General features: G+C 37.0%; 1 protein-coding gene across 5 annotated transcripts in view; it reads right to left on the bottom strand.

Moving 5' to 3' along the window:
- Positions 1 to 305: 305 nt before the first annotated feature.
- Alg11 (ALG11 alpha-1,2-mannosyltransferase) overlaps positions 306 to 20,695 on the bottom strand; it is a 36,981-nt gene continuing 16,591 nt past the window's right edge. For 2 of the 5 annotated variants that reach the window (XM_076506686.1, XM_076506685.1), the window contains 2 exons: positions 19,433 to 20,364; positions 306 to 803 (listed from right to left, as the gene is read on the bottom strand). In XM_076506686.1, coding sequence (XP_076362801.1) covers positions 796 to 803; positions 19,433 to 20,364 — 940 coding nt within the window. In that variant the 3' untranslated portion in view covers positions 306 to 795. Of the gene's footprint in view, positions 804 to 3,072; positions 3,504 to 16,894; positions 17,047 to 19,432; positions 20,365 to 20,695 lie in introns of those variants that run through there. The other 3 variants (XM_076506684.1, XM_076506683.1, XR_013029449.1) reach the window with 2 other exon arrangements.

Raw genomic sequence — 20,695 nt, 5'->3', positions numbered from 1 at the left:
TGCTGCATTTTCACAACTGGGAGAGTTAGGCACACATTTTCAATTCGTTCTTTGACTCTAAACACACGCGAGGCTGTATTTCAAAATTGATCTTAACTCTTTTTTTTCTTGAATGATAACGGAAATAGAAGCTACAAATAATTTTATCGTCTTAATTTATCCTGCATTTTTGTATTTTACCAGTAGCTATATTCATACATTACACCAGAATCAGTAAAAATAAATACTTATTAATCATAAAGATGGTTCCTTCCAAGTACCGAGTTTCTTTCAATCAATTCGGTTGATGACCACAAACCACATTTGATATTTTTATTTCTTTTATTGTAGCGAAACTTTTTCGTTTAATATTTATCTGTAAGTTATACAGATGTGAATAAGAATTTTGTCTTAAATCAGTTTACATCATCATTGGTGTTTTTAACCATGAATAATCTTATGGTTGCACACTATCATCAGTTCCATAATTCTGCTATCTAGAAAAATGCCCCTATTTATGTGTTAAAGTACGTTAATAATTAACATATATATAAAATATGAATAGTTTCGTTTGTTTTGAATTTCGCGCAAAGCCACACGAGAGCTATATCTGCGCTAGCCGTCCCTAATTTAGCAGTGTGAGACTAGAGGGAAGGCAGATAGTCATCATCACCCACGGCCAACTCTTCAGCTACTCTTTTATAAACGAATAGTGAGATTGGTCGTCACTTTTTAACGCCTCCACAGATGAAAGAGCGAGCATGTTTGGTGTGACTGGGCTTCGAACCAGCGACCCTCAGATTACGAATCGAGTGCTTAACCACCTGGGAATGAAAATGTGAATGTTTAGTGAACATATACATCCAAATTGAAATACAATTAAATTTACAAATGACCTACAACCATTTGCAAAAACTGAACATTGAAAATTGTCAACTGAGCTAAACAGTACAACATATATATATATTTGGGAATGACATCACATTTCTTTCTGCCTAAAACAAATTTTTACTAATTTTCAGTTATTTCTAAATTGAGTATACTTTCCTATAAACATATATAACAATGATTGTTTTAGTTTATATTGAATTATAAGATAATGATATTTTGAATGAGTTTCAGTGAAGGCCTAAATTTCGAACATATAACCTTTCCGATAAACAGTTTTAATGTTTGTTTTTTCAAACAGACGTGTTTTGTATAGCGCTTATGAAAAGTTTCGCTATCACACGCAAAATCATTATTTGTGAACGTTCTTACAATAAATTTTGAATGCAATAATCCGTGATGACGAGAAAACCCACTTGTATAGAAAATTATATATGTAAAAATGGCTGGTATGGATAGAGAAAGCTCCATGTAGAGGAGTGAACAACGTTTCGACCTTCTGTCATCGTCAGACTCACAAAAAAAGAAAGAGGTAACTGACTATCTTACAAAGCTATCTTGCAGGCTTTGTTAAGACTTTATGATTAAGTTGATTTTGATTTGAAATTAAGAGTCTTTGATGAATGAGCTGGTTGATGTTACATATTTGGAGAATACCCATGCTATGGATTTACCAAGATTATAATTAAATGACCTAAATGACCAGTTTCGATGTCATATCCCTCTATACAGAAGTCCCAACCGCTGAAGCCAACAAGATAGCTTTAGAACTCTATATCCGAGACCCTAACCCATCAATAGACATTCCCAGCAACCAGTTAGCATCCCTCATGGAATTCACCACGATGAAGACAAACTTCATGTTCAACAACCACAACTATATACAAACAAATGACCTAAGCATGGGCAACCCAGTATCAGCAGTTCTAGCCAATATGTGTATGACACAGGTTGAAACACAAGCAATTAACACATTACATCCACCACTATACTGGTACAGATATTCAGACGATACGATTGCGGGATTTACATCTACATAACACACACTTAATTTTTTTCAATCACATTAACGCTATTCATCCCAACATTAACTTCACGTGTGAACAGGAAAAAAAGCAACCAAATATCATTTCTTAACCTCAAAATTACAAGAACCGATACACAATTTAAAACAGAAATCCACTGAAAAATCACCCATACTGGACTATATATTCCTTGGGAGTTAGCACATGAAACAAAACAAAAACTCAACCGACTAAGAAATCAAATAAATACAGCCATAAAACCATGCTCACCAGATAAAATTAACGACGAATTAGACACAATAAAACAATACTTCATAAACATCAAGAAGTTTCTTCCACAAACCGTAGAAAACATTATACGTACACACCTAAACAAAAAGCAAAATAACCCAACAAAAGTAGATATACTCCACGATTTAAAAAATCACGAAACCAAATGCTGCTGCATACCATATATTCCCGGCATCAGCATAAAAGTAACCAACATTTGGCAAAAACTAGTAACAAAATATGGCATTCCAGTTAGTACCAAATTTATTTAAAAACCAGGCACAAAACTGAGATCTATACTGGCAAACAAAACACCAACATTATTTATAAAAAAACAATGTGATAACTGCCACGACTTCTATACTGGACAAACAAGTAGAAAAATGGAAACCAGATTCACAGAACACAAAAAGTCACCTTCACTCGTTTTTGAACACTGCAAATCAAATAAACACAACATAACCATAGAAAACACCCAAATACTAAATAAAGAAACAAACATAAAAGCAAAATTAAAGAAGACTTACTTATACAACAACTCAAGCCCAAAATAAACCAATACAAAATAACACCTTTATACCTATATTAATATATAATCAAAGATCTAAGCACACCCTCCACATTCCTACACTCAACTACACAATCGCCTTCAAACATGTGGTCAGCTGTTGGTCAATTACCTCTTTCTTTCTTTGTGAACCTGACGATGACCAAAGAAGGTCAAAACGTTGTTCGCTCCTCTACATAGAACTTTCTCTATCCATACCATCCATTTTTACACACATACTTTGAATGCAATAATATATATGTTGTTCAACTATATATATATAGTTTTTTAACCCCTCTGAGACAGCGGTAAAACATCAAACAGCCATAATGCTTGTTCTCGGTATTAATGAAATGGAAGTAATTGCCAGAGCATACACTTTATTTTTTTGTACACTATAGCAATCTCTCATAAATGTTTAAACATATCTAAGATATGCATAACTTGATAAAGAAGTTTAGACAAATGTCCATGGAATAAAGTTTCAGACAAGTCCAACCACATTTAATCTTTCTTCGACTTTGGACGAATTAAGTGTTCAATTGCTGACAAGAATGATGACTGAAACTCCTCTTCAGAGAACCTACTGACAGAGGCACGAGCATTCTTTCTTATCTGCAACTGTTCTTCCTTTGTTAACTTTATGACTGTATCAAATGCATCTGCGTAAGTCTTTTCATCATGTGCAAGGAAACCCGTTGGTTTTCCATTATATTCCACAACAATGTCTAGCTTAGGTCCTCCTGAATTATGGGCAATTGTAATTAACCCAGCAGCCATACACTCAACCACACCTGTTGGTAAAAGAAAAAAAGGAAGTAGTTTCAACAGCCGTGAAAAACAATAAACAACTTAAAGTACAGAATACATATATCACCTTTGTGTTTGTAGATTTATAATACTCTCCCCCATGGGTAACCAGTGTGCAGGTTTACAGCAATAAATCCATTGTTTGTTTTCCCAAGATGGACACAGCACAGATAATTCATTGTGTAGCTTTGTATTAAAGTTATAATTTTCCCATAATGAAAATGTATTTCCGATAGGTACTTCTCTCCTCTCTCAAGATTAGTTATTCTTATTAATCACTGCTTTCTATATGTGAACGTTTCTTTATACATGTCACATGCTTTCTAGTCCCCCCACCCACCATTATTGGAAACAAGTGATTTCAACGTGTCTCTCATGTAAATCATCATGCATCACCTGTTTCCCCACCAGGAACATAGTACACTTACGAGAGGAATATCACTCCCTCTAAGAGCCTCTACCAAATTATCAATCGAAGTGTAGCAGAAAACGGAAGCACCAGAAGAGTGTGGGAATGAAGGATTGGAAGTACACATCAAAAATAAATTTTCAACCTAGAAAAATAACTAATAATACGGTACTTACTTCCTCTCACAAGATTAGTTAGAATCCCACATTGATTAGGAGGAGGGAACAATGTGAGGGAAGAACAGACATACTCATAGAAGCATAATACAGATAACAGAATCAGATCGGACCACTTCTGACCACGTATACACAACACCAACATGATAAAATGCGTATAGGAAAATTAAAGGAGCACATCTAAATGGAGCAGAAAGTGATAGGAAAGTGATCTTAGCCAGAAAAAGGTATTGTAACTCAATCCAACGATGAGAAAAGTAGATAAAGATACACCCTTGGGTGTAGAGTGGCTTGAGCCACACCAAAGCATGCTCGGTAAGTCAACAACATCCAAAGCCTCTTCACAGGGTACTGATATCTGCGAGAAGAATGAGGATCATATCTTTATCTCAAACCCAAAAATTAGGAAATTAAAAGCCACTCTAATTCCCAGGTATGGCACAAGGACTTAACTGTGAACTATCAATTTGGGAACTTAACATCCAGTGTCAAAATATGTCTTTCATGCAATCAACTGTCCCAATTGTAAAATAGGTCAGGACCATCCAAAGTGCAAATAGCATTCCCATAGGAAGACAGAATGAGGGATAGCCAAAAACAGAACGAGAGTAATCCCACATACCACTGCTGTGATTTACAAGACAGATGGGAAAAATCAAGGGAAGAAAACTGACATCCTAAAACCAGTGTAAGGACTTTTGTTGATTGGTTCACTCAAAATCTAAAACCTGGTGCAAAAGTATTGAAAGGGTGAACTGCATTCTGACCTTTCACTCTGTTATATTGATTATGGCAAATTGGTGGATATTACATCATCTACGCCAGCAGAATACCATCACCCTACTTTCCATTGAATGGAACCCATTCAGTAAGTGGTAAGAACTCTCATACTCCACTAAAATAAAAGTGGTTGAGAACGTTTTCAAGAGTCCAGAGGAGCACCATCACCTGAGACTTTGCAATGGATTACCATGAAACCATATGTTGAAAAGCAGACCATATCAATTTATTAAGATGAGGTATGACACGGGTGAGTAGCATTCTCCTTCCACTTTACAGGTAAACTTCATGGGTGTTACGACCCAGAACAGGCATTTTTATGAAGCACAAATTGTGCCTTTATTTACCTAGAAGCAACGTGAAACGTCCTATAGAAACAGTGTGCTTTGTAAAGCTAAGGAAGATAAAGCCGAACTGGCTTTACAGATTTAGAGTTATACAAACCTGGTCAGACGCCACTCACCACAGAGAGGAATCTACGTGACAAAAAGTGGATAAAGGTCCCTGAAAAAAGAAAGTGAGAATAAGAACTAACCAAGTCGAGGGCAAATATGGGAAATAAAAGGAAGGAGGAAATGAGGAATGGTCCACCTGAGCTGCTGAGGTCTTCAGGAGAAAAAAAATTATCTGCATAAAACGAAAACAGGGCAAAAACTTGTAAAACGTCAATGACAATCAAATCCAGCCACTGACATCCACAGGCTAGAAAAGGAAAGGATGAAACATGGAATTGGTTTAAACAGAATAAAATCACGGAAATTTTGGACCACATGAATGACCCAATCCAGATGGGTAGGATGCAAGGGAGAAGTATTTAAAAGGAAGGCACGAGTAAGATAAGAACAGGGAAAGTTAAAACCTTATGGTATAGGCAAATGAAAGAAATTAGACAAATAGCCTCTGACACCTAAAGAGCAAGGAAACCAACGACCCATAATAGAGGAGCTAGACTTGTCAGAGAAAAATCCCCTGGTAGTATACCAATTGTGGAATTTGTTTTCTTTGTGTAGATACACATCTATGTAAAATGCCCAGATGGAACCAGCTAACAAGGAAGTGACTCAACGTGTGAAACCAGATAGTCTAACGAAAGTTGAAACACAGGAAATGCAAGTAAGTTTAAAGAAGAGAGGAAGTGTAGGAGGGACTGTAAGGGAGAAGTCATTGCAACCTTGAAAACCAAGACTGAGGTGGTCAAAAAATAGAAATCAATCAGTTAGACTCTACAACGAGAAGAATGGACAAGAGAAATCACCTGATAAACTAATGTGATGGATGGGTACATATAAAATTATGTATGTTACCAATCCAGGTTGAAAGCATTGACTGCCAGTGACAGTAGAGGAGGTAAATGTGACCAAAATAGAGGCAATTTAGTGTTGAGACCCATAGCAAAGACATCCTCATGGAGAGAATCCTACTGATGTTAAAGTTCCTGAAAAACGAGGGGATGTAATGCTCATTCCATGAGATACATCTGATGGGAGCATGAAAGACGAGTTGTGACCAGATTGAAAGCAGCCTCCATATAACATGTAAAAAGATGAATGTAATATGTTTCCAGAACATGAGCTCCAACATCCAGAAACATAGATCTCTGAACTTAGTGCCACTTACATGAGCGACATGTGTTACCACCATAGAACTGTCTGAAGGGAGTATTTCCAGACAACGTCGGGCGAGAAGAAAGAAATGACGTATGCACGATGTATGGATAGAAGTTAGAGAGCAGTGATGTGCAGATGGCTTTCACCTGCAGGTCAATAGCTCAAAATTCCCCAGGGATTACTCACTACTCTCCATCCCCAAAGAACTGTCTCCATGAAAAAATGTAGATGGACTCAGACGTCAAAGTGGCACACAAGAAAACACACGGGCTTAGTACAACCACCAATGCAAATAGTATCATATGGAAGAAAGAAGGGAAATGGGGGAAGAAAAGGTTCCTAATCCAAATTCCACCAAGCATGAAACACCCACTTAAGAGATCTCATATGGGCATGAGAGAGGACCAATGATGTTATGAAAAACAACATCCTCAAAAAAGATATATTGTGAGCAGTAAGTGTTTCACGCGAGAGAGAGTGGTGAACTAAGTTGTAAAGAAGGTAGTACTCCAATGATATTAGTGTCAAAATGGACAAAACATTTAGTGCCTCTAAAGAAAGACTTCTTCAATCCCATGCAAGACAAGTAGCTCCCGAGTATGATTGGCCAATTTCTGGTGGAAGTGAGCCAGAATAAGTCAGCCATCCATGTAATAATGAAATCATAGTTCCTGGGCATGGTGATGCCATGCAAAAGTCTGGATAACTTCAAAAAGCATTAAGTTGCTGATACAAGTGCGAGGGAAAAGCCCAAAACTTGTTAAACTACCTTGAGATGGACAAACCAAAGACAAGGGAATTATTGAGGTGACAGTTGTATAAGTATATAAATTTGGAGACATACCTTGATGTCACCCATAACCCAGGAGAAAACTGTCATCCAAAGGTGAGAAAAGACTAAGTAGTAAATGGGCATAGTAAAATGATGTTGAAGCAAGATAACTTGATTGCCAGCCACCACTCCCTCATTCCTTGGGGGCAACGAAAAAGACGGGAATAAAATTCCGTTGAAGAATGTGGAAGAAGTAAAACTGTCTGCTGCAAAAACAATACTTAAACCACTTCTGGTAAACATTGGTAGATCACAAATCTCGATAAGAAGTGAGTGATATGGAGAAAGGAGAAACCACAGGTGGAGAATGAATGGGGGCATATGAGGCTCCAACAGAAATAAATGGGATACGATAGTTGTAAAAGTGGAATGTTGATGGACCCTTGTCAATCAGTGACAAGTGTCAATATAAAACATCCCAGAACTGGGACAATATGAAAATCCCTAAGAGAAGTAGAAGGAACTGGTCCAAAGCCAATATGGTATCACAACTTGTAAGGTCCCAACTACCAGAGACCATGCATCTCCTCACGTAATTACGAAAGCAAAGTGTAAGCAAATATTTCAAAATCAAAGGAGGAAGGAAAACCAAAGAATAAAAAATCATCAGGTCACCTGCAACTAGGTACCGAGATAAAACTATTCTCCTAGTGGTAAGGCCATGTTTCGAATGCATTGAACATAAAATTTCAACTAAACACGAGTGCAAAAAATAAAACTACTTGAATTAACTGACAAATACGAATACAAGAATCTGGTTCAATAAATCAAATTAAGCTGAAAAATAACCACTTCATAAGAAAAACAACGTTGAACATCTTACAATAAATAAAAAGAATAGCATGTCCAAACTGACACATTGCCAATCGAAAAGTGACAGTACAGTAAAGGTGCATGGAGGGAGTCACATGCATCGCATGAGTATGCTATGCTCATACTGGTAAAGAGGTGACAATGATTGACATGGTTGGTTGGTTGGTTCATTTAGTTTTTGGGCACAAAGCAGCTAGGCTATCTGCACCAAACGTCGGGTAAAACGGTAAAAGTAAATTCAGTAAAATTCATAAAAGGAAATTAAGGTAAAACAAAACAATAAAGGCTTCTCTGATTAATGATTTAAGTCGATTCAGGTGGTCCATGGTGGAGCACTGTCATTAGAACCCACACTGGGTGGGCGAGAGGAGGTTGTTTGATTTGAGGAACCAAACAAGACGAGCAATAACAATCCTCTATAAGATCTTACAGAGACAGCTCGTAAGAGCAATTGGACAGTAATTTGAAGGAATCTTGGGATCCTTCCCATGCTTAAAGATAGTTCAATAGCCTGGCGCCAGGCATCAAGAAAAACATTCTCCTTCCAGATCCAGTTAAAAACAGCCAGAAGGATGGCAAGAGAAGCAGGAGATAGATGGCACAACATCTCATAGTGTATATCATCAGGTCCAACCAATGTACTGCCAGACCATTGAAGGGCCATTTTGAGTTCCACCAGTGTAAAGGGACGATTATAGTCATAAAGACAATCAGCTCGAAAGGAAAGAGGTGATTGCTCTGCCCGAGTCTTGATGGCCAAGAATGTGGAAGAAGAGGCAGAAGTGCTAGATACTCAGCAAAAGCTTTCACCTAGAGTATCGGCGATGCTCTGGGTATCAGTTACTTCCTGGCCATAAGAGAGCAAGATCGAGAGGTGGACAGCGTGATATTTGCACACTGACCTTTCGAATATTGACCCAAATGACTTTGGAACTGGTGGTAGAAGATATGCTGGTTGTGAACTTAATCCAAGATTCCTTCTGGCTTTGATGTCTTACCCATTGCGCATGTGCACGGTCCCACTGGAAAGCAATGCAGTTCGAAAGTGTGGGGTATCTACAGAAAGTATACCAGGCTCGTTTATGAGCCTTCCATGCCATGTGACATGCAGAATTCCACCATGGACGAGGATATAGTGGAAAACGTGTCGAGGTTTTAGGAATACATTGAGCAGCTGCTTGTATAATACAGTCAGTTACTTCTGCCACACAGTCGTCTATTGATGGCTTACAGACAATGCCTGGACCAAGTTCTACAAGAGCAGTGAAGAGGGCCAGTTTGCCTGATCCAGCTTCCACCGGGGTATGTGGGTTGGGTGGCATCGACCACGTCCAGTCTTTCACTGCCTCGTGGATTATTGTCAACCCTCCATGAAAAATGGGAAAATAATGAAGGGGAGCATACTGAGAGATCAATAGCAGTGAAGGACTGACTATACACATAGAAATAAGAAGAAGAACCAGTACTGAAAAGAGAAAGGTTGTGATCAGAGAGCATACGTTCTTCAGAGTGGGGACTCCTATCAATACCAGCACTTCCCCAAAGGGGATGATGTCCGTTAAAGTCCCCCAGGATGAAAAAGGGAGACGGCAACTGTTCAATGAGAGCATTAAAGTCTGATTAATCATATGTCTCTATAGGTGACAGATAGAGAGAACAAACAGTGATAGTGATGGTATGATCCAAGGAAACATGGTTTGCCACAGCCTCCAAGGGTATGTCGAGTGGCAAAGACAGGGTGGGCACATGCTGATCAACCAACAGTGCCATCCCTCCATGCACTTGTCCATCACACTGTAAGGAGAGACAAACAGGATGGTAGGAAGCAATCAGTTTTGATGTCATCCAGATTACAACGTAAACCTTGACAGTTCCATTGTATAAGATGGACAGTTTTATTTACGTGTTGGCGAATTGGGCAAATAACCCTTCTATTTACGACCACGTCTTTTTCCTTACTTTCCTTATTCGAGGGAAGTCTATCGACCTCCATGAATCCTGCCCTGGGTCAGTTGGGCAGGTCTGTTGGAACAGGATTCCAGAGACTTGGGTCATGAACGAATGATTATTTTGCATCTTGGAGTGAGAGGAAGATGAATCCAAGGAAATGCCTGTACATGAAACCAAAGGAACTGGATCTTGGGGTTTGGTGGATTGTATATAAGTGACAGAGATAAGTGTTGAAGTTGATTCATCAACTTTTTTAACCATGGAGGTCAAAAGGCTTTTCATTTGTTTGGAGAACGATTATTTAAGAGGCACAGAGATATCTGTCTGCACTCCCACAGTAGCTGTGGAATGAAGTTCAGCAGCACACGTCCGAGAAGAGGTGGTGAACAGCAATTTTCGTGCCTCAGACTAGGTAATGTTATGAATCGTTTTCAAATGCTGCACCTCTTTTTCTTCCAACCATTTAGGGCAAAAACGAAAGTAAGATGGGTGAGAGCCATTGCAATTGATGCAATAAGCGTCTGTTTCACACTCATAGGTATCATGGTTCTTCACACTGCAACGAGCACACGTCGAAAAACCACGTCATGGCATCTTTGAGTGACTAAACCATTCACACTGGAAACATAGGAGAGGGTTTGGAATCTATGGCCATACTCTGCAGTTAAGATAACCCGCCTTGATGGTGGCAGGCGGACGTGGTGACGTAAATGTCAGAATGAGGACACTAGTCTGCACAATAATTCCATCTTTGCAAGTAAAAATACGCCTCACAGCAGAAACTCCATGGGTGGAGAAACCAGCGAGAATCTCCGACTCTGGGATGTTCTTCAAATCCCTCTTAGCAATGACTGCTCTTGATGAATTCAAAGTAGCATGAGGTGTAACCTCTTTAGGTATATCCCCAATTGCCTTTGAATGCAACAGGAGTTCACTGTGTTAATATGTGGATGTTTCCACCAGTATGTCACCAGATCGAAGCTTTATTACTGACTTTGGAGAGCCAGCAAGTCTGTTTCTTCACTATTTTATTAAGATTTTTAATTGGAGTATCCAAAATAAAGAAAGGGAAATTTCAGTGCCCACTGACTCCACCCACCATAAAGCCCTACGAGGGGACACACTACAACGTCTGGTTTGTTTGTTTTGTTTTTTAATTTCGCACAAAGCTACTCGAGGGCTATCTGTGCTAGCCATCCCTAATTTAGCAGTGTAGGACTAGAGGGAAAGCAGCTAGTCATCACCACCCACTGCCAACTCTTGGGCTACTCTTTTACCAACGAATAGTGGAATTGACCGTCACTTTGTGACGCCCTCACGGCTAAAATGGGCGAGCATGTTTGGTACAACCGGGATTCGAACCCGCAACTCTCAGATTACGAGTCGAACGCCTTAACCCACTTGACCATGCTGGGCCCACTACAATGTCAAACAAGTACACTGCAGCAACGCCAGGGTTTTGTGAGCACTATACCCAAACACCAGCATCAGATATAATGTCCACAACAACTGTTGAGAACATCCAACACTGGCACTTGGTTGACCCTAGCCCGAGTGGACCAGCTGACTGTCCCAAAATTTACAGGAATTACAGGAATTCAAGGCCAAAGTGGTGTGTTAGGGTTGGACCCCACAAAGAAGTTAATATTTTCTAACAATAAAAATAAATTTCCAATATATATTTATATCTGGTCATGTAATAACTGTACTTGATTTGAACTGCTCTCCATATGTGCAATTTTTTGATTGCCACTAACCTTGAAGCTCCCCTAAATTCAGTGTTTTCACTGTAGCATGCAAATGTGCATTTAACAGCCTATTATGAAAAGAACTACATCACACCCTTCTAGTGCACCTGACTCCATCTGTATTGAAATATGTAATCATAATTTTGAGAGTAGGCAAAAACATTACACTTTAAGTGGGGAGGATCAGTGGGAAGTGTCAGAAATATCTATTGGATATGCATTTTCAGTATTAAAAAATTCCAATTTCTGATATGATACCTTACCTCCATTAACATAATAGCTGAAACCACTTGAATATTTTATGGCTGAGGAACCACTCTGTTGGAAATAACTTGAAGTAACTGAGACTTCAAAGAATGATTACAGGGTGTCAATACCATCTTCTTATGGATGGCAAACAAATGAGAATAAAAACAAGAAGGAAGAAATGCTTCTCCAATAGAATCTTTCTGCATGAGATCCAAAACTGCTTCTAGCAAAAAACTGGATCTTGAAGAATAGGGAAAGAAACATGAAACAAGAGAGAGGAAAACAAAGACCCAGTCCCTCCAATAACACTGAAAGAACCCAACAACTGGTTGCAAATAGGAGCCAAAATAAGCAAAAAAAACTTCCTGCCATGCTTAAACCTGAGAAATAATCACTAACAATCCTGACATTGTGAAATATAACAGTGAGAGTAGTGAAAGATAAGAACAGTATCCTGGGAAGAGAGAACAGGGGAAGAGAGAAAGCTAGAGAATGAGAAACAGGAATAGGACTGTGAAGGCTACAAGGCCAAAGAAGAAATGGAGAAGTGTTGCCATGTAGCACCATATGGGACTCCAGCAAATCAGGGACATCCTAAAAACAACCAGACAGAAAAAAGGAGCCAGATGAAAGTATATTGGATATAAAGCATATGCACCTGAGAAAATAATTCATCCCTGCCTGCCCAAAAGATTACAAAAATAAAGCAGCCACGTAGGTATGAAGAGACAACACCAAAGGAAACAAATGTGTCAATGTAGAAAAAAGAATGAGTATCTGCTGCTAAAAATCCCTCAAGGAAATGATGGATTGTCTCACAAAGTAGGTGAATATATAAAAGATAACATAGGAGAGTAGTGAAAGTCAGACAAAGAAATGAGAATTGGGCTAGCAAAAGAAAGATAACAAGAAGGATTTCCAAGCCTGAATAAGTCACTCCAAAGTCTAAGGTTGGTTGGTTGGTTTGGTGTTTTGTGGCACAAAGCAGCTAGGCTATCTGCTCCAAACATCCAATAAGAAATTTAAATTAAAGTAAATTTAGTAATATTCATAAAAGGAATTTAAAGTAAAACAAAACAAAGTTTAAAAAACAATATAAATAGCATAAAACTAATGTTTACATCTAGTCTACAACAGTACGAGAAAAACTACAGTAATACAAATTGTAAAGGGCTTTCTGTAGCCTAATTGTAATTATCATAACTAGCCAGGAAGATTAACAGGTAAGCACAAAAACTATCATCAGTCACCTGAAGTTGACCTTTCCAGTCCTGGTTCTGAGTTATTTCATATTATGGCCATTTTCAAAAAGTAAAGTAATAAAAGTTTTAAAAGACTTGTAGCAAAATGTTAATAATAACTTGCGAGGATGATTAACAGGTTGTTCAAACAGCAGCATTAGTCACCTGAAGTTGGCTTTTCCAGTCATGGTTTTAAGTTATTTGATGTCACAGCCAATTTCTAATTTCAAATCAAACAAGATGGACTATGATTCTTAAAAGAGAATCAACATTAAAAAAGGTCTAATGTATAAATTAAAAAATGTAAATGACATTAAAAAGATTAATGGCTTTTAAAAAAAAAGTCCAATATAGGGTTTTATTTGGAAAAGCTTGTTTTCATGTTGCTCACTCCAAGATAACTACCAGCTGACATAGAGCCAAGTCTTGAATACAGAACCATAGTCCATGTATGGAAGAGGCACAGTGGTGATAATGCCAGAGCAGATAGATTTAGCTGTAGTGTTGGTGAGCTCGTTCCCACGAATACCAATGTGATCCGGTATCCAAAAAAACTGGATAAAAGTAAACGTTAAAGAGAAATGGGCCAGTTGGTTTTGAATATTGGTGAGAACAGGGACTAACATGATGTAATTCCAGGGCCAGCAGAGAGCTAAACGAGTCAGTATAAATAGTACAGTTTGAGTACTGCTTAGCTTCTACATGATCCAGGGCAAGAAAAATAGCATACAGTTCAGCAGTGAACACAGAAGCTGTAGAGGGGATTCTGAGTGCAACCACCGAACTACAACAAACCATGGCAGAGCCCATACAGTCACCTAATTTCAAACCAACTGTATAAATAGAAATGGAAGGATGGTCAAAAAATATTCAGCAAATAACAGACAGCATTTCCAATCGGGAGTGTTTGCTCTTCTCAGATTACTTAAGGATAGTAATCTGGGGACTGTAAAAAGCCATGGTGGGATGGGTGACCAGTGGATACAGTAATGTTATTCAAGGACAGACCCAATTCATCCAACTGCACCTGGATTCGAAGGCCAAAAGGAGCAATGGCAGATCATCTGTTCTGAAAAAGTATGGCCCACCAAGGAAGAAAAACACAACTCCAGGTGGAATGCTCTGATAAGGAACGATGTTTCGAAGCACATAGTATAGACAGTTGCAAATGGAGGAAGTGCAAAGAAGGTTCATGAGACCCTATGTATAAGCTGTGAACTGGGGAAGTACAGAAAGCCGCAGTGTAGAGCCAAAGGACTGACTAGGTGCATGAAAATAAGTAGAAGAGCCAATATTGAAATGAGAAAGGTTGTGAACAGAGAGCATATGGTCTACAAAGCAACCCCTCCTATCAATATCATCACTTCTCCAGAGGGGATAATGTCCATTAAAGTCCCCCAGGATTAAAAAGGGAGACAGCAACTGTTTAATGAGAGCATCAAGGTCTGTTTGATCATAGGTCCCTCCAGGTGACAGGTAGAGAGAAAAAACAGTGATGGTACGACCGAAGGAAACATGGATGGCTATGGCCTTCAAGAGTGCGTTGAGTGGCAGACAGGGTGGGCACATGTCGATTAATCAACAGTGCCACCCCTTCATGCACTTGTCCAACATACAGTCTGTCATTTCTGTACAAAGGAAACTGCCAAAAGGTGACTGTATTGGCAGGTTTCAGAAACGGTTCTTGTAAGGAAAGACATAGAGGATGGTAGGAAGCAATCAGTTTTGATGTCATTCAGATTCGAATGTAAACCTTGACAGTTCCATTGTATCAAGGTGGCCATTTTTATTTGTGTGTGGAAGCGATTTGGGTGGGGAACCCTTCTGTTTACGATGAATGTCTTTTTTCTTTACTGTCTTTTTTCGAGGGAGGTTTATCAACCTCCATGAATCCTGCCCTGGGTCGTTTTGGCAGGTCTTTGTTGTTGACAGAGGATTCCAACAACTGAGGACAGGAATGAAGAATCGTTTTGTACCTTTATGGATCAACATGCACAGCAAACATATAGGTGGATGTTTAGATCCCAAAAGAGGTAAACTGAAAGAACAGCACCTTCCCTAGGAGGCCCTCTTACCATGTACGGGAATCCACACAGAGGGTCCAAAATCTAAGTGTCAAGAAAAAGAAACTCAGACCTATAATAAGTTAGGCAGTAGTGCCCACTAAACAAGGGTGTGAGGCATATTGGAAGCAGCATGAAGATGAGGAGGAGGAACTGATCAGCATGTGTAAAATTATCTGGGAAAGGAGGAAACAAAATAATCAGAAGCTGGTCCAGAATGAAGCAGGGAATGAAGAAGATCAAAAACCATAAGAGAAAGTGCAAAAACATAACAAACCTGAGACGTCATATCATGGAAGTACATGATAAATCAATAGCATTGGACTGAAAGGGTGCAGCAAAATTAGGGGGAAAGAAAAAGGCTATTAAAATTGTCATCCTATTGAACTGATACTCCAGGGGAAAGAATATCAGTCCCAGATCAGATGTACCACACTACAAGTATGACACTAAATTCTGACACATTACAGCCAACAGCTGCTTCAAAGAGATAGAAGCTCAATGCCATTATAGTAATTTTTCTAGTAGGATCATGATCGTGTAAATCCAGATGGAGCGGTATTAACTGAACAGTTCATAATGTGGAAAGGAAAAATAACCAAAACTCTTCCACAAACTAAGTAAAGAAAACACCAAATGTGATGCCATGATGTGAAGTATAACTCACTGGAATAAGCAAAAAATTTAAATGTGTTGCACAAATGAGTGCCAAAGAAGAAATTATGATTGTATGCTTCAGTATAGGGGCAGTAAACTGCATTAGAAGAGTGTGTCATACTCCTGTTAGTAGAAGGTTGTTGTTTGCTCATTTATATGCTATAGCACAGTATTTCCATGTATTACCACAAATTTAGGTGGATATCTTACAGCTAGCAGCAAGTGAAAACATTTCCATACAGAGGGCAGCACAAATCTAGGAAAGCTATTATATTAAAAGTAAGGTACTGTATTGAAAATAATATGCTTACTTGACAGTAGTATATTACAGACAAATTTTTCTTTCAAATCAAATACATAATAATAACATTTTTTAAAAAAATATGAAACAAGGATATGTTTTAAACATAATGTAATTAACTCTTGTTTTAAAATCTGATCTTTTGCTCATTAACCTTTGTCAAACACCCCAGCAACCTAGCCATCCCAAGCCCAAAAACTATGGATAAACTATCAGCATCATCAAATAATATCTAGTGTTAATCATAACTTTACTTTCTGCAAACAATGTGGAAAATACAAAAAAAAAATCATAGTTTTTTTTTTCTTAAAGATCAAGCTATATATATAGATATGGTGCATATGTATTAAATAAAAATAGTAGCTGGAAAGAGAAATGGAAATTCATTCACCAAGATGTAAAACAAAACATGTCCAAAAAGATCTTTTATAATGACAATATGATTCCAATATTTCTCACCTTTAACAGACTGTAGATTACATTCAACTATTATTAACTGTTGTTCATTTAATGAATAATAACAAAGGAAATAAAAAATAAAACACATACCATATTTACTGGCATTGAAGGTGCTATTTTTTCCCAAAAACAAGTTTCAAAATTTCACCCTGAATCTTCCAGGCCTTAGGCCTATGTTGCTCATAGGCCTAAATCTAAGACCAGAGGAAGCATTTCGATACTAGACAGTAATCCAGGCTCCTCTATACGACCCAGAATGAAATGTGTAAGTTACTTATTATTAAATAACAAATAAATAAACAAGAACTGGTCACTCTACATATGGTGCTGTAATATCAGCACTCTTTTTTTCTTCCTCAGTGGTAATATAAGATACACACTTTCAAAGGTAGATAATAATAAGCATATAGCTAACAAAAAGTGAGAAGTAGGCAAGAGGATTTATAAACTCTAAGTCACTAATCAATCCATGAAACATCTTGGTAAGATTGATGGAAGTGCTGAAACCTTATTCTTATGTTTATCTTTTTCTTTAAAATTTAGCAAATGGGGGTGCATATCAATGCTGCGAAGTACAGTATATTAAATAAAGCTCTTTTCCAATGCTCTGTTCCAACAGTTTTAGCAAGGAGTCAGAAAAAATAAATAAATTCAAGGTTTGTTTCCAATTGGTTCTGATATAAGCAGATTCTAACTTTACAGAAAAACAATAAACCATACATTCAATTATTCTGCCTTAAAAGTTTAACTGTTTACCAAAGTGAACAAAGTGTAAAATATTATTACACCCTTAAAACTTTGACTCTACCTTCTTTCATAATTTTGATTGAAAAAATAACAAATGAAATAACTATTATATAAGCATGTGTAGGAAAAAAGTTTATATTTACTGCAAATTCAAATAGAAAATAAAAAAGGGATTTTTGTTTAGGTCTTGTATTTGTGTAGGGCTTACAAGACCAGGTGGTACCAGTAAAAACTTCTTTATATGTTTTTAGTAAATTATGGCAATTGGATGCCAGTCTTTATCATGGTTAGTAACTTATTAGATCATATTACTGAATATTACAGTAATTAGATTTAGCTGATTATAAATCAAGTATTAACCCATGCACTGTAGTTAGGACTTGCATTTCTGAGTGCATCTGAAAATACACATCCCAGCCACAGTAAAATGGTTAACCCTGCAGTAAAGTTTTACTCAAAGTACCTGAATGTGGCATTAAATATTGAGACAGTAGGTTATTAAAATCACAGCCAGGCAGCTTGCTGTCTAGAATACACACACAAAAATGTTTATTAAATTTGTGTGCTATATATGGTAAGATAACTGCAATATATTTTCACTTTTAAATGTACCCTTGTTCAAAATGCAATAACTAATGTAATAATTGTTATTTAAAAGTTTAATAATTTCATACTTTTAAAATACAACACATCAATTATGCTTATCTGTGTTTCTGATATAGCAGCTTTATAGAGCATGTTTTAAAAGAATCACTCTTGAATTTCTTCATTTCATACAAATAAGCAAATTCAAAGTTAAACATGAATGTTGTAGTTGTGTCAATAATGACAAAGCTTTAACACATAAATTGAAGTTTTTAAAGAATTGGTTGAAGATTGTTTAAAATTAATATTATGGCTTTCCAATTATGAACTTGAAGCATGATGGTGGGTAAAACTTTTTTTCTTCACCCAATTAAGGTTTTTTTTTATTAGATATGACTTTTTGTCAATACATACCAACACCACTGTAAAGAAGAAAGTGACACTTGATAGTAACCAATATTAGCTTTAGGGTCACAACTCTCTTGTTTGAAACAGATCTATAATTCACAGAAACAACTAGATGCTTTACAAAATATAATGGAAGCTTTTCCTCTCTAAAACAGTGTAAATACCTTCCTTTATAGCAGTGCCATGGAAACTGCATTTACAGTTTCTTATCATCACCCACATGCTCTCAGTACAACCACACTAAGCATCATTATGTTAATTGCTTAAAATAACACAACAAGATGCTAAATGATCTTTAATTAAGAGAATTTCACAAGATTTATTTAGTCAATTTTTGCTTAAAAGTTGGTTAGGAGTAATGAATAATAACCATCTACCTGTATGATTCTTTTGAAAACTTGAGCTAGAAACTGTTATTCTAGGCCACATGAGCTAACCAATATTTATGTATCTGCACGTGCTTTCAAACTATAGCTACACTACTGTAATTCAGCTGTCTCTAACTTGGATGACAAAAAACTCACTAAAAGCCGTTAAACTTTACTTTTAGCTGAAAATGTGAAATTTCAGACTAATGGCTCGTGTCACTTTTTATAAAGACATGAGCAAACATTTTGGTCAAAACTGAGTTTTTTGTTGAATAGCTTTGTAAACTTAGGTTATACTGAGACCATATTTTACACCTAATTGTAGGTTGTAATAATCAATTAGAGAACTAAATGTGAAAAAATATCCAGGAAAGTCAAGTATGTTTTTTTATGAGATAAAGCTTCTGTACTTTCTGGTGCAAATTAAAAGAAAAAAAGAAATAAATTAAATGAAAATTGGAGATTTTATACTTAATGTACTTCTTAATGGATTACCATGAAATAAGGATTCTGATCTTACCTATTCCAAAGTGCTCATTCCACATTGTGTGTAGGCCAATTACTGCCTCTTTCATCTCCAACAATAAATCAGAATATGAAATGTTAATTTTAAATTCCACATTTTGTACAATGTCTAAACTATAACAAAGGTCTTGTAACTGATTTACTCTCTCTTCATCTTCTTTATTGCGACAACTTCCAACTATTACTAATTTCATTGGCTGTATTGTCTGTTCAGATCTTTTTAGGAACTCATTGAAAGCCTTAATCTGAAGGGGATGGTCTTTTTCTGGTCTAAACTGGCCTATAGATATGATTTTCAAACAATCTGACTTAATGCTATTTTTTTCTAATGAAATATTTTTTAATTCCTTGACATCACATGGTGGATATACAAGAAAAGTGATGGATGGTAAGTTCCACAGAGAAAGAATGTGTCCTTGAGTCCAACTAGAATTAACAAGAACAATGTCTGAACATCGGCCAACAAGTCCATACAAAGATGCAAACATTTGGTAATATCGAAGTTTAAATGCAGACAAAAGAGGACTTCTGGAGATAAAGAATCTATTGTTGTGTGCTTCCAGTTGGTGTGAGACTCTTTCCAGCATATCAGTGCTAATCATGGGATAATGTACATAACAAGCTATTCTGCAACCACCAAAATATTTGAATAAAGGAAGAGTAAAAGCATATCCCATGCTGTCAATATACACATCAGGTACAAACATAAAAAGAGCTTCAAATGCTAAATACATGGATCCTAAACTTTGCCCCAGAAGAGTAAAATAAGGGTACATGCTTGCTTCTACCCATCGACGTCGAGTCAAAAACACAAACTCAACAGGCTTTGTTAACTGAATATTGAATCGTGCTTCAACCTGAGACAAAATTTCTTCAGAAGTAGCATCAGTGTCCCCAGTGTAGACAATGCACTCAACATAAGAATACCTTCAAGAAAAGTGAAACCTATATTAGTTTCTATGTCAACCAATTTTGTTTTTAATTGCTATGTCTCTCCTCTAATATTTTACAGGATGTTAAATGTTACATTTTTCAATTTATAAAACTAGTTTCAAAAGGTAAATAAATGAAACAATAAACAACTCAACTTTAATGTATAATATTAACATTTTAGGTATAAAGTTTAAACACTTATTTAAGAAATAATCTCTTACCTTATCTGAAAACATGAAATTTGGCTGAAAATGTATTATGTTTATATGAGCTAAAAAGGTAGTGAAAAATAACTAAATGTGGACTCTACCTATTTACAATGTCA

Source organism: Tachypleus tridentatus, chromosome 6 (genome assembly GCF_004210375.1).
Source record: "Tachypleus tridentatus isolate NWPU-2018 chromosome 6, ASM421037v1, whole genome shotgun sequence".
Classification (NCBI taxonomy): domain Eukaryota; kingdom Metazoa; phylum Arthropoda; class Merostomata; order Xiphosura; family Limulidae; genus Tachypleus; species Tachypleus tridentatus.
Note: the sequence above shows the minus strand (reverse complement) of the source record. Positions and strands in the feature narration are given on the sequence as shown.